The 15,284-nt window shown below is 43.7% G+C and overlaps 1 protein-coding gene across 4 annotated transcripts in view; it reads right to left on the bottom strand.

Moving 5' to 3' along the window:
• Positions 1 to 1,302: 1,302 nt before the first annotated feature.
• Positions 1,303 to 15,284, bottom strand: part of EWSR1 (EWS RNA binding protein 1) — a 34,560-nt gene continuing 20,578 nt past the window's right edge. For 2 of the 4 annotated variants that reach the window (XM_035097960.3, XM_035097961.3), the window contains exons 10-18: positions 9,085 to 9,117; positions 8,444 to 8,562; positions 7,544 to 7,673; positions 5,659 to 5,781; positions 5,401 to 5,572; positions 4,773 to 4,870; positions 4,632 to 4,694; positions 1,934 to 2,186; positions 1,303 to 1,732 (exon numbers count right to left, since the gene is read on the bottom strand). In XM_035097960.3, the coding sequence (XP_034953851.1) occupies positions 1,693 to 1,732; positions 1,934 to 2,186; positions 4,632 to 4,694; positions 4,773 to 4,870; positions 5,401 to 5,572; positions 5,659 to 5,781; positions 7,544 to 7,673; positions 8,444 to 8,562; positions 9,085 to 9,117 (1,031 nt within the window). In that variant the 3' untranslated portion in view covers positions 1,303 to 1,692. The remainder of the gene's footprint in view (positions 1,733 to 1,933; positions 2,187 to 4,631; positions 4,695 to 4,772; positions 4,871 to 5,400; positions 5,573 to 5,658; positions 5,782 to 7,543; positions 7,674 to 8,443; positions 8,563 to 9,084; positions 9,118 to 15,284) is intronic. The other 2 variants (XM_035097962.3, XM_035097963.3) reach the window with 1 other exon arrangement.

The raw sequence follows: 15,284 nt of genomic DNA, 5'->3' as shown, positions 1-15,284 counted from the left end.
CCAGAATCATGAAACAAAAGGTCAATAGAAACCGAATGTTTCCTTCATGTATGCATAAGGATCCTGGCTATGCTTTCATAATAGGTTGGTCCCGTAACACAGAACTGAATTGCCTTGCAGATCTTGTTTTATAAGGTTGTTTTTTTTAAGATCTCTCCCAGTGGTGTGAGTTGGATTGATTTTTGCTGAGACTCTCTCAAGATATACTCCAAAGTGCAATTACCATCAGCGCCCACCCCATTCCTCCTCTGTTCTTAGAAAATGCAATAGATTTGCAGTTTAATTTCTTCCTTCCACTACACAGGAACCATAGGAGAGCATAATGAAAGGCAGGCAGCCTCACAGATAAGTCTTCACTGATAGTCTTTCAAGGCTGCTAAATGCAAGGATGAAGGGTTGTACACTTATTGTATACTTATTGCAGAAGTGACAGAATTTCAAATTCAAAAATACTCTTTAAGCCAGGAAACCTGAATGCATTATTCTAGCTTGTGTGTCTACACCAGTCAAGGAACAGAGACAACAAATGCATGTATAACTAAGCACAGGCTCCTCTAATCAACACTTTTAGCATGCTTGTGCTATTTGCTCTCCAGCTTTGCAGAGGTCTTACCTAAGCATGGTAGAGATCAGATAAAATAGTTTCTGATAAAAACCTTCTAGCAGTCAGCCCGGGCAGCTGATTTTCTGCAGGGAGCACAACACTCCAGAACAGAACTGTAGTCTGGTACAATAAAGTGCGAAGGTGAAATGAGAATGCATCTAATGAGCCCAGCAGTGTGCTTTTATACAGCTTTGAGATAGTAAAGACTAAGGAGCTTTTGAAGCAACTGCTGCCTCTAAATACAGGAAACCATGTACCTACAATGGGTGAAGAACCCTTTTCAACCTGGGGTCAACAGAGCCAGAGGAAGGGGGTGGGGCAATGGATGTGACCCTTACCTGCGCAAAGTAGACTATGCTCCACCCATTTTGCAAAACATCAGGAGATTGTGAAGGCAGGCAAGAAGCTTCAACACAGTTCCAGGATACTTGAGGAAGACCCAAGGGATGGGCAGAGAACGAAGGGGCCTGAGGTTTCCCCAACTGTTCACCATGCAGGTGCAGGCTGTATCTTAGCCAAGTGCACTTCACAGGCCTGCTTCAGTCCTTCTCCACTGGCAGTGGCCCTAGGACTTTGCAAGCCACAGTGTGACACAGAGCTCCTTGGTGAACCCAATGGCCACCACACACCAGGGAAACCTGAAGGATGCTTGCCCACCTACTGGAGTCACTGCTGTTGCGAAGACATGCTAAGAGGTGTTGCATTTATAAACATTTGGAAGTTTATTTAAAAAACATCACAACCATTAACATTGTTACAGATTTTAAGTTTCCTTCCTCCTGGGTCTTCCACACAGATTTACTGAGCATGCTCACAACAATGGTTTTCTTATGGGTTTTAGTTTAAACAACCATTTTTAAAAGGAAAAACTACGAGAGAGAGAAAAAGAATAACTCAGCACACTACCATTTAACTTTGTTTTAATGTTTCTCCACAAATGGTGAAAAATACTAAGTACAGACGAGGAATCATCATAATGTTGTGGTCAACATTATAAATATGGAATTATAAATTTAAAACATTTTCTGGTTTAAAAAATAAATCTGGTAGTAAATGCAGTCCTGCAAGGGAGAGGGGGTGGCTTGCCACTAGTAAGGCCGGTCTCTGCGGTCTTGACGATGTTCTCCCCTGGCAAAGGAAAGAGAGGAAAGGGGGGGCGGGGGTCAGACTCACAACCACATACCCAAAGGCTACCACATCCCAGGGAGAGAAGATTTCAAATAAGAGCCTGTGGCCGCTACTAACAGCCTCCTCCTCCATTTTTTTGCAGCCCAGAGCCCTCCCCTCCCCTTTGTTAACACCACTCACTTCCCCCTCCCCAATCCTTACTTGTCCATCTTCCCTGGTCCTCCACGCCTGCCGCCTCTGCCTCCCATTTGCTCCATAAGAGGTCCAGGTGGGCCCCCAGGTCCTCCTCGCCGACCTCCTCCGAAGCCCCCTCGATCCATGCCCCGGCCTCCTCGGAATCCGCCTCTGTCTCCACCTCGGCCACCTCGGAACATCCCTCCAGGGCCGCCGCGATCCATCAGGCCTCCTCGACCTCCTCTCATGCCACCGGGGCCGCCCCTGCCACGATCACCACCTAGTGCAGAAAGACAGCACCACTCAATCGAGCAAAAGGTTGCTGGGAAGGTGGCAACCCCAGACAGGCAGCTGAAGGCTTGCCTCGGAAGCGCAGGCAGCAGGACCCAGACATGCCCAGGCCCACAAAAATGACCAAATGATGGCACATGTCTGTGTTGTATAGGTGTGAATGTGTGTCCCTACTGGAGTCCCTACTGCTTAAAAATACGGCACCTGTTCTTACAACATGTGACAGAGCAGCAACAGCAGCTAGAAGAGAAGCTGCAAGCAAAATACCATACAGCAAATGCCCACTTCCCATATCGTTCTCACCCTTTCTGCAAGTCCCCGCAAGGAAGGATACCCTCATTTTAACGTGGTTCCCCATAACCTGCCCTAACTGCTGATCATTCTTACTGGAAGCAACTACAGGAAAAGACCCAGATCAGTATTTCCCAAAATTGGGTCTCCAGCTGTCTTTGGACCACAACTACCATCATCCCTAGCTAGCAAGACCAGTGGTCATAGTTGATGGGAATTGTAGTCTGAAAAAACAGCTGAAGATCCAAGTTTGGGAAACACTAGCCTAGATTCACACATCAACCATAGAGGAAGACTTGAGCTGCTCCTCCTAGTGCAACTTAATGTTTGGCCTTAAAACAGGCTGGCGATTCTTAAACTGAAGTTATTGCTCATGGGCTGTGTACAAGCTAGCAGAGAAAAAACAGCTTTGGGGTCAAAACTCTTAAGTTTCCAACACAGAGCTCGGTATGCAGCCCTCCCACCTGTAAATTGAGCCCAAGTAGGAAGTGTAAGGAAGTGGGCAATCAGCTTCCAAGTCAGGCTTGAAGCCTGGTGGAAGCATGTGAGAAGGTAGGCTGTGATGACAAGAAAAGAAGAATCAGTTTGCGTAACAGCGTGAGAGTGTAGGAAAACATCCATAAGCACCTCCATTGAGAGAGAATAAACAGAGCAGAGAGCAGCTAGGCCACTTCGCGCCAGATTCTATAGATCAGGGTGGGGATGGTGTGGCCCCCCAGATGTTGCAGGACTCCAATTCTCATCAGCCTCAGCCAGTAGTACCTAGTCAGAATTGATGGGAATTGTAGTTTGGAGGGCTACAACCTTGGCTCTAAATGATGTTTCAAACAGCCACTTCTAAGTTTCCATTGAGGGCAGGCTGGTGCTGTTTGTTTTCAAGATCAGCACATAAGGACAACAGTGCCTACAGGGGAATTAAAGTTGCAACTCAAACACACCCGTAGAGGGGCACCAATCAAGACAACGCCATTTGCCCTTGCTCAATTACTGACTCAAAGCATCTTGCAACATGGCACCCCACCTTTCCTGAAACTGCCCAGGGCCTGCCATTTGGAGTTGCATGGCATTGGGCAAAGTCCCCTCCCCAACTTCCTCATATTGCAAGCTTGAAACTCATCCCCATTAAACCAACTGGTGAATCAAATCAATAGCTTCTCTTCATGGCTACTCCGTAAAGTGCTAGGGGTTCAAATTGTGAGGGATGGCTCCCCATAGACAAGAGGCCTCCAGGAAAGCTGGGTGGTGCCACCGTTGTGCTTTTGTGATTTAATTTAACAGAGAGCGATGCTTTCATGCTTGTTGTTTCAGTGTAGTGTTTCAAAATGTTCTCTCATATTGACCACTTTGAGCAGGGGCAAAGAGAGGCAAACAAGTGATTTCAACCGACAAGCCATTGTACGCCCCCATGTCCAGCACCTGCCAGCCTCATTACCCATTTTGTCCAGCTTGGGAAGGTGAGTGAAACTGAAGCCATGCAAGAGATTGGTGATGGGAGTCAGGAGAAGGGGAAAGGGAACGTGTGCCTGATTTCAACAACCCTTAACATTCCCTCCCCTCGATCTCCACATGCAGCTTGCACATACATGGCTCTGAGCATTGAACACCATGTGCTCTCCTGGGCAGACTACGACTGCTGCAGGATATGGGAGAGGAATATTACCAGGATAAAAAATTAACTTGTCACCACCAGCAAGTAGCTTGGCTGCAATGGCCTACCAACATTGCACCACACTCCCCTTTGCATGTCCAAGCCAGAAACCATGTGCCTGGCTTTTGGTCTGGCCAGCCCCCCATGAGTCATGGGTGCAACCCCTGGAGATTCTTGGGCTTTTTTCCATTTTGGGCACACCGCTCCCCATCAGCCACCCCACTCCCAGAGATAGTGTCGAGTGATCCCTGCCCGAAGTCCCACAAAAAGCTGGAGCCAGGTCTGATCAGAGCAGCTCCTCCACCAAATGTGGCGCCACCCCACCTCCAGCATAAACCCTGGCAAGGTCAATGTGTCCACAGTCAGTGCTTCCAAAAACCAACAGTGGCCATTTTATGACGACTGTGAATGACGCAGCGTCACCTCCCCATTTTACTCTGCTGGAAGTGTATACACAAACGAAGGAAAAATATACCACCTGTACAGTTCCCTTACCACTATTTGTCCCGTATATGAGCCCTCTAAGTGGCAGCGGTTTTCCAAGCAAGAATCCAGGACCTTGTGAACATCACATAAGCAGAGGTCAGTGTCACATATTCCGACTCCCACCCCAGCTCGCGGACAAGAGGAACATACCTGGAGGTGGGAAAGGTGGAGGGAGGAAGCCTTCCGGTTTAGGAGCCTTGCACTGGTTGCATTCTGTTCTCCAGGCAAAATTCTGGTTTCCACACCCCCTGGAAAAGGACCAGTGTTTAGTGAGAGATGCCAAGTGCATTTCTTGGCTGAACATGAAAAAACAACCAAAGCTGGGGAACTGGGGTGGGGGAGAGCCAGCTGACCACAATTTCATTCACAGCTGGGGTGGGGGAGCACAAGGCAAGCCTCTACCCAGAGGCAAATTCATGTGGACCATCTTTTGAGGACGCTTTCCCATGAATAACTAAGGAAAGGAAAGTCAGTGGAAACAGGCTATCTAGCCTTTTGGGTCACACAGCTGATTGGGCCTAGCAGGAACACATGCTTACAAGGAACCTAGCAACATTCTAGGTGAGCTGGTAAGTGAATTACTGAGGTGGTGGCCGGTACCCAACAAAAGGGCCTGGGAACTATGTCCACACCCAAAATATTACCATAAATGAATTGCCTAGCTGCATCCTGGGGTAACTACCAAGCAGGAGTTCACCAGGATAGCCCAGCCAAGATCTATGTTGACTCTCATGCACAGAAATTTGGTGAGAGCAGAGAATGAAACACAGTGACTTACGGGTTGGGGCACTGCCAGTCTCCTGCTCTGTGCTGGACATTTCCTCCACCAGAAGGGTTTCCTCTCGATCCTCGTGGTCCTCTTGGGGCAAAACCACCACCCCTGTCACCACCTCGGCCTCCCATGCGGCCCATGGGACCACCAGGACCGCCTGGGCCCCCAGGACCTGGGCCTGAAAGAAGACATCTGGTAAGTTCATGAGCACACCACAGAGCCCTTGGGGGCTAACAGCACTGGCCAGCGTTAGCCAAAGATTACCTCCACGGAGTGGGGGAGGCATGCCACGTGGCTCACGTGGGGGCATCCCTCCTCGCATGCTGTTCAGCGGCAGCTTCTTCCGGGTGAGAGAGACTTTGAGCTTGCTGCCCTGGAAGTCTTTGCCTGAAACACACAAAGCACAAGTCTCTCTGTGAAAAAGAGCTTCACTGCTGCAGAGAATGAACCACCCACAACTGGGCAAGTAGATCCAAGTCACACTGCTTGGGTAAATGAAGGCCTGCCAGGCCTTTGGAGGGAAGTTACAAACTTTGCAGCTTCCATAACTGAGGCTAAAGTAAAGAGAGGAGTATGCAACACTCAACCACTCCTCCGGTTTCTGAAATTTCAGCAGGCATTGTTCACACACTTCTGTGTGTCCCACTGCCCCAGCCATGCTATTGAGCATCTAACATATCAGTGCAGAGCTTTCCAAACTGTGTGTCAAGACACATTTGTGTTGGCTGAAGTGAAGGTGTGTTGCACATCCCCACACTTCTCTCAAAAGGGGTTAGATTAACCTCTGGTTTGCTAGTAAAACTGAGTTATTGTATCACGAAATGATGCATGCCTAAAAAGTGTGTCACCAACATGAAAAGTTTGGAAAACTCTGTTAGTGTTTAAAGCCCTAAAGAACCAAGGCCCCAAACACCTGAAAGACCACCTCCTTCCCTTCTCAGTTGTAGCTCCTAAGTTGTGTAACTCCTTTCCCACAGAGGTGCCTCTGGTACCTTCATTATATGGCGAATGCTCAAGATGAAACTCTTTACCCTGGCTTTTGACACTTGAGATGTGTATTTTTAGGACCCACCTTTCATAATTTTAAGCTTTTAATATTGATCAATATTGTGTTTTAATATTAATATTGTGCTTTAATAGTTGTAACCCACCCTGGGAACTTAAGGTGAAGGATAATAAATTGCAGCAGCTGCAGCAGTAACTGTAATATTCTAAACAAAATAAAAAAAATTCCTTCCAGTAGCACCATAGAGACCAACTAAGTTTGTCATTGGTATGAGCTTTCGTGTGCATGCATCGAAATGCACACGTTAGCTTCTCTGTTTACATATATAGACAGAATAGCACAGATACCTGACTTGGGGATATCTATCATCATCCCCATATATAAAAAAGGCCCTAGGGATGATCTAGCCAACTACAGGCCCATAAGCCTCTTGAATATAATAAGTAAATATACATCAGACATCTCAGTGAGAAACTGTGATTGGATAGAAAAAGCAACATACTCGATGACGCACAGGCAGGATTCAGAAAGGGGAGATCTACAATAGACCACTGTCTGATCTTGCAACTTTCAGCTGAGAAATATACGTCGCAATATAATTCCCATCTTTTCGCAGCATTTGTAGACTTTAAAGCAGCCTTTGATTCCATCATAAGATCCTGACTTTGGGACAAACTTAGCAAATGATCCATTGACCGTCACCTGCTGTTGTTAATAGCCAAACTTTATAACAATACACGACTTCACATAAGATGCAACCGAGCTGGTCTACTTTCTAACTCAATTAGAACAACTAGGGGAGTTAAACAAGGGTGTATATTGGCCCCTTTTCTGTTTAACATCTATATAAACTCTCTCATAGTACAGCTACAAGGGATAGATATGCATGCCCCCAAACTGGCAGACAAAAGGTTGCCTATCTTACTTTACGCAGATGATGCTGTGATTCCGTCCCAGACACAGATGGGTCTCAAAATAAGAACTTAATACTGCAGAGAGGAGCAACTGTCAGTGAATTACCAAAAAACAAAAATCATGGTCTTTTCCCACAAAAAGAAAACATACAGATGGTGTACTTTGTTTCAACTACGCAAGACTAACACGGCTACCTACCTGTAACTTGTAATATTCTAATTCACTCACCATCAAGCCATTCTACAGCTGCTTTGGCAGTTGGTGGGTCATCATAGCACACAGTAGCATCTCCTTTTGGCTTCCCTGTGTCCTTGTCAAGGTAGATTGTTATCATGGGTTGTCCAGTTCTTTTGTTCATCTAAGGGGCGATGAGAGAAGACAATCACACTCTGGACAGGAGTAAATTCCAAGGCTAGAACACCCCCACCCCAAAGTACTATTCAGTAAAATGCTTCAAAGAATATCCTAGAAAGGCAAATGTTATGTGACTAATCATCATCAAATTTCATTTTAAAAATCCCACCTTGTGCTTTACTAAGGCTTAGATGGTCATGCCACACATTTATTTATGTTAATTAATCTTATTAGTCACTTGCCACCCGAAGGTATTCAAATAACTTATAGCAAAGAAAAATATGCAATAAATAATACCATAAGGTGAAATAATGCATTAATATTTCATATAACCTAACATTTATGGGGGGAAACCCAAAAAAGAACGCATCACCCATTTAAATAATAGTGAACAATATTAACAATACTGAAATGATAAACAAAACAATACTTTGACCCACTAATTAACAAATAAGCAAAACCTCAAACCCCACCCACCTAGTCCAAAAATAATTCAGATCAAACCAACAATTCCCCCCCCTTTAACCTCCCCACCCAGAACTCTGGTGTCAAGGCCAGCTGTTACTATCAGTGGTTAGTGTGTCCAGTGTCTTCCAGGGATGGTCTGGAATCTCTCCTCTCCTTTCAGGGGGAGGAGAATAGAAGGTATTCTTGGGACAATGTAAGACACATGGGAAAACTTAAAAACCAAATCACATGGGGGATTTGTATCGCCTCCCCCACAACTCCACCAAGTAGCTTGACAGGCGGCACCTTACAAATCGTGTTACTTACCTTAACAACGCCACACTGTTTGAAGAAGTCTGTCAGATCCTCTAGGGTCACATTGTCAGTCAACCCCTGGACATACACTGAACTGTTGTCAGCATCATCATCTAGGTCTATGGGTGGGCCTGAGAGGGGGAAAAAATGTGTCACCAACTACAGGCCACCCCAACAGCTACGGGAAGCAAACATTGACCCCATCCCTCCCTCCAACAGGGTTACTACCCATTTCCCCCCCAAAGGTAGGAGGTCAGAGGATCCAAGTGAGGAGAGGCATCAGAGGCAACCACAAATAACAACTGGCTTCTTTGAGACCGGAAGTCTCAAAGAATGCCATTTAACTGAGCTTCAGACAGTTTAAAAATGCATACTCAATAAAACACAGAAAAGGCACGACGAGCTCCAGGACTGTGTAGGGCGGCCCTCAGTGAAAGGACACACTCTTAATAACTACTGTCCACAATGAAGGCAAAACTAGTAAGGGGCTGATCAGTTTTCCCAAAGCCCCGAGAAGTGTCTAATTCTGTCAATCTCCAACATTAAGATGAACAAGCAGCATTTTACTTTAAGTGAGAAAAGACTGCATTCTGTTGAGGGTGACTAATGACATGGGACCCATTCCACAGAATTAAAGAATTATCTGAAATTACCTAAATCAAGATCTGGCCCTTCATCCATGTGTCCTGCCGTCCAGGAAAGAGAAATCATAGAAGAGATTGTTAGTGCACGCCTTGCAAGCTACGCTACCGACACACACACAACTACCTATTTACAACCGCCATTTGATGGCATGTGTTAAAACTCAAATTGACCGTGTTATAAGAATTTTGAGGTCATATCTATATATATATAATAATTGTTCATAAAACATGTACATGAATGTACAGGCACATGTCTGAAGCAGCACAGGAAGACAGGCCTTTCTGACACCATTTTGACTCTCTCTCTGACCAGGTGTTCCTCTGCAAGGAAGAAGTGGGGTGGGGGGAACCTTCTCATTGTCTCAGGAATTAAAGTGATAATCCCTGGCATCCTGATACCTGACTGCCAGACAAAAGGGTGTGATTAACTTGGCTGGGAAACAGGGAAATGTAAATATCTCTCAATTTTGTTGATTAGGTTTTGGGGGGCAGGGGGCAGGGTCCAGACTGCTCAGATTACTGCCACCAGACCTCCCCTTTCATGATGTACCTATGATGAATCTAGGGAGGGGGGTCTTGGGCTACACCCCTTCTGTGACATATGGATGATGCTTCTGGGGGGTGGGCTGAAACCAATTTCAAATTTCTTTTTAAGGGCAAGACATCTTTGTTTGGGGTTCCTTCCTTGTTCTCCTGTGTGAGAGGAAGGACCCTGTTGCAACAGCAAAAATAAAAGTGCCTTGCTTCGTACGTCCTGGTTTGGTCTCTGTTATTTGGTGGGCAGGAGACGCTTAAATTCGTCTGCTTGCCTGGATCCTTGAGCTCTCCCTGGGTCAAGATCCATTTCTCTGGGTTCATAGGAACCAGCTTAAATTTTACAACAATTTGGCGACCACTTCGGGGACCCAGTTTTGCCTTGAGCTCCGGGTTCACTGAGGAAGGGGAGCCCAGCGCGCCCTTGCCTCTTTTGCAGGGGGGTAAACCAACCTCAGGACCCGAGGCACTTGGTAGTAATTGAGAGTCCAAGCGGGACCCCCAGGACGAAGCAACGTTTAAAGGGACAAGGCTGTTTTTTTTCAGGAACCAGTTGGAAGCTGGAGACAACGGGATTCGACTGAAAGGATCGGTCGTGAGTATTAAAAGGGGACACCTTGGGTGAGCTAAGAACCACAGCAACTAAAAATCTATTTCTCCACTTGGACTATCCTTTTCTACTCTCCTCTTTGGACCTTAGTTGCAGCAAGGCTGCCAGGCACAGTTACAAGGTAGAACTGAGGTCCAGGGCAACAGTCTTTACGTTAAACGCAGAGCTCAGAAAGACTGTCCCAGCTCCCTTCTGCCAAACTGAGCAGAAGTCTGAGCAAACTGTCGCTTTTCTACCAATCTGGGAATCTGGCTATCCCAGCTCTGTTTCCTATTCCTCTGCTCTTAATCTTCGGGTGAAGACGCCCCCCTGCCATGGCGACCTTTGTTAGGTATGACCCATGACCAGAGATTGCAAGTGCGCCCGTTCCTTTCCTACTACTCTGTATCTCTGTATTCCTCAGTTCCGACCTGACATTGCGTAGGCAAGCGTTCAGTAGGATATGAGTCTAGTGTGTAAGAGGCAGGGAAGTTGCTGTGGAACCCTCAGGCAATTGATGACCAGTGGGAGGGTTCCAATAGGGTTTTAGCTGCACCAGGCCGCCTAGTAGTTAGTGCACGCGAACGGCAGGCAGGAACACCACTAGGACGTGGGGGTGAGTCATAGACTCGGGAAGTTAAGAGTGTCCAGGAACAGGGTCGGGGACCCGAACTGCAGTATAAAAAGGCTTAAGTAAAATGGGTGCAACCCACTCTAAGGAATTCCTTTCCCAGACTCCCAACCGAGGCAAAGCACAACTGAGGCTTGGCTCCGGTAAGGACTTTGAGGATGAAAGTCCACTCCAATTCGTTCTCTTAAATTGGCACGAAATCCCCGGGGCGGACAAGCTTGAAGGGAACCAATTGCAAAAACTTTGTAAGAAAAAAACACTGGGTCCGCTTTACTATGGACCACCCAGATGAGGGGAAATGGCTACCAGGAGGTTCCTTTAACATACAGTGAATCTCCGCTTTAAAATTAACCCTGGTGAACTCTGAATGAGAAAAGTTTTGTGAGGAATCCTACAAAGTATGTTATGGTATAAAATTATATATGTTTGCATGTTACATGTTGTCTGTGTTGTCTGTGAAGTGTATGTGCGTCTGATCCTTGTGTCTGCTATAGTTCATTGTTCCCCTTAAAGTAAATGAGAGATATAATCCAGGTTTAGGAAATTAGGGGTTTGTGTAAAATTTGGCCATGACACCCACAGACTGCCTTTTTTAAAGCATGCATAGTTTAAAATAATATAATAATAAGGCAAGCTTGCTTAAATAATCTTATGTAAGGGCTTGATCAACCCAAAAACAATGGCAAATATTTAAAAGAGTGGAGGTAGTGTGTAAAGGTTTGTTTTAAAGAGGCTGTAGAAGGCCATTTTTTCCTCTCCAAAAGTAAAAAGAGGGGGCAGGATGAAGGAAAATAAGAGTAGTAAGTTTGAAAATGCTTGCTCAATGCTTTGAAAATATTTTGAAACTTGAAAATGTTCACTTCATGAGGTGTGCAAATGTTTGTTATTGAGAGAGGCTCTAAAAGGGAGTCTTCCTCCAAGTGACTAGAGGAATATTGACTAAAGGAAAATTGAACAGCTATTCCTATAAAGGTGAATTGTTTGTCAAAAGTAGAGCTTCCTTAGCCAGGAATTGTCTATCTGAGTCTAGTTTTAACTTCAATTGTGTTGGGCTCCTGATATCACCTCTTAAGGAAAAAAACTCATCTGCTAAAGGGTTCTATATAAAGTTGGTATTTTCATTCAAATCTTGTGAATCCTGTATCTTAGAGGGTTAGACTAAATGACCTCAGGGTCCCTTCTAACCCCCATTTTAGAGCTATGTGAAAGGCAATGTGTCTGATGTGGTGATGGGTTGAAATTCAGCCCAGCTCTGCTTTCTGGCAAGGAAAGATTATTGGTTTTCAGAGTTGGAACAAGAGTGTAATTGTTGTTTTTGTGGAGTGATTATATAAGTTTTTATCACTTTCTCTATTAAGGGTTAAAGTTTAAGCACATATGAAAGTCTTGAACATTTCCCAATCTTTCTCTAGAGAGTAAAAGTGGGGTGTATGTGCATACCTACCCCTTTCTGTACAGAAAGGGGGAGCGGGAAGGGAAAAGGGAGATTGTAACCTTGAAAATGTTTGTTTGTGAACTCACAATATTTAAGGTCTGTGTCACAAGGGAGCCATGTGCTCTGTATGTAATGTTTCACCATGTGACTATGGAATATGGTGTTCCTTCTAGGGAAATGTTATTAAAAGTAGAGGATCCATAGCCAGCAAATGTCTATCTGAGTCACTTTAACCTTGATTCAAATGGACAGAATGGTTTTAGTAAGGAAGTAAATTCCCTCTTAAACTGTTTATCCAATCTTAAGGTTTGCTAAAGGCTTCTATATAACGTTGGTACTTTTAATCTTCCCCTTCCTTATTTTTCCCTTAGTACACACATGTGCTTCCGTGATAGGGCATAGCCTGTGTTTCCTTCCCAGTCAGGCGTCTGTACTCAAATGTATGTGTATCCTAAGGGCAGTGATAGTGTTGAGATCCCCATATTTCAGAAGGGGTGGACTAGATTACTCAAGATCCCTTCCAACCCTTTCCAAACTTGCAAAAAGGAGGGAGAGAAAATGTGTTTGTAAGCACTGAAAAGTGAGTTTCTGTGTAAAATCTAACCCTATTTTAAAATCTACTCTTTCCCCTTCCCTTCCTTTATTCAGATGGTAATTTTGTCAAGAGGTGCAGCACTTTAAAAAATGGTACAATAGACTGCCGAATCATGAACTCTGTACATGCACAGAGGCTATGTCAGCTTGAAGAGGAAAATAGAGGAGAAAAATGAGGTTTTAACTAAGGGGCGAAAAGGTTATAATCTGCTCATGAAATATTATTCAAATTTCTTAATGTAAAGCTTTGAACCACTGAGGGAAAACAACCTCATGTGTGTTACTGGTCCATCAAGGTTAAGTGGTTGCCAAGTTCCAAAAATCTTAACATGCCAGATTCTTTCCACAGGTATAAATAGCAGAGTACTACTATAAGTCTGTCTCTTGAGTAGTTTATAAATTAATTAAGAGGTTCAAGGTTATGCTTTGCACATGAAACTTAAATTTAAATTTCCTTATGTAAAAATAAATAGATAAAGAACCATTGAGAACCATCAACTGTTTAGAAGCTGCCAATTCCAGTTCAACATGCAAAACTCTGTACATTTTAGGAACATTTCCTGACTGATTTTCACATGAAATAATTTTCCCTTTCCAGCAGAATACTGAGATTCAGGGTGTGGAGAAATTCTTTCAGAACCTTAATGCAAAATTATCTCCCAATGGGGGGGGGGACGCCACCTAAACAAGCCCCTCCACACTTGGAAATTCATAGAAAATTGCTGTCTACCAGTTGACAGACTATGCAAACAAAAGGCTCCATTTCTTTCCTAGCAGGTACTCAGGATGGATACTTATCTCTCATTTGCATTTCACCCCGAAGCATTACCCTATGTTAATATAACCCTCCCTTTTCTAATGTAGCAATGATTGAGTGTTTTGCCAATTCTTTTCTTCCACAGCAAAAAAAAAAAAAAAAAAAGTGAGGAGTGAGGAGATACAAACAGTAATTTCATTTCTCTTTGGCGCTTCTCTTTAGCTTATAAATAATCTGCTTCCATTTATTATATCAGTTTTTCCATTATGTCTATGAAATTATTCTAACAATAACCAGGTAAAAATTGTTGTGTGAGTGGTAATCTAAATTTTATTTTGTTTTATTTTTGTATCTTTTTTTTTTTGTATTTCTACTTTTTCTTTCTGTACATACAAATGTAGCATCTAAGTCATTCTTTCCTGTAAATAATAATAATAATAATCCCTTTCAAACAAGATACATGAACCTCAAAGAGAATTCAGAACCACATAAGGAAAATGTTAATAACTTATCGATTGTGTCCTAATTAACAAAATTTTTGTCCTTTGTTTCCTCCACAGCCAAACTAGGTGAAGTAAATTAAACTGACTGAGTAGACAATAACAGCAGTAATTAAATAACTATGATCTTATATTATTTGCAGCTCCCCAAGAAGAAATTTCTAGAATATTCTCCCCTTTCTTGACTATTTATCACTATTATTTTTTAACTAATTATATCTTCAGGCCCCAACCCCCTGCAGGCCTATTTTCAAAAGGATGTTTTACAGGAAACCAAATTGACATTTTATCTCTTTGATCACAACCTAAGAAGGAGGACCTAGAAAGCTATAACGTTTCAGCAAGGTTTAGAAGTGCTGTTATAGAAGTACTGTTAACTTCCTCCCAGTGACTCGAAGGCAGACAAGAAAACCCCCTTGTTGGAGATACATGCAAAAGCAGCAAGAATTATCTCAAGTTCACCTGATTGCCTCAAGATATACAAATGGCGTATAATTAATAATTTGAAGGTTTTGTGCATTATGTGTTATATAGGAATACTGAAATGTGTCAAATGACTTTGGGACAAAGGGGGAAAGTGAATTGCAAGGACATTCTCTCTCCTTGACCTCAAGACTCTGTGCCCTAGGATTTAAAAGCAGCCGGAATTGTCTCAAGATCATGATGGCCTCAAGACATACAACTGATATATAATTATTATGTTTTATGTTACGTGATATTCTGCAGAAACCTTGACCTATGTCTGACAAGTATATGTTATTTCCACAAAAGGGGGGGGGCATTTTTGTGTGTAATTGCTTTCATGTTTTATGTATAGTTAGTTATTGTATAGTGTAACATTCCTTATGCACCCAATGGTGGTATTATTCCTTATACGCCCAATGGAGGACTCGCCCAATGGAGGACTCATGTTTTCTAAAAGATCAGGCGATTGCATAGTCCATTGTTGAGATTTAGATCAATTTATGACCACATTTCCTTATCTCACCTGGCACTTTGTAGTGTGCCAGCCTTCTTTTTACCAAGAAGCAGTTTCAGGATTCATGAAACCAGCAGATACAAGAAGGTGTATATGCCTTGATTTACCTGGAATGATTCCTTATAGAATTAAATTGACCAATTTGGACATGTGCCCTTTTCAGAATGGTTTTTATGGGGCTGTATAAATT

Source organism: Zootoca vivipara, chromosome 16 (assembly GCF_965207765.1).
Source record: "Zootoca vivipara chromosome 16, rZooViv2.hap1.1, whole genome shotgun sequence".
NCBI lineage: Eukaryota > Metazoa > Chordata > Lepidosauria > Squamata > Lacertidae > Zootoca > Zootoca vivipara.
The sequence above is the reverse complement of the archived record's forward strand: the minus strand, read 5'-3'. Positions and strand labels throughout refer to the sequence as shown.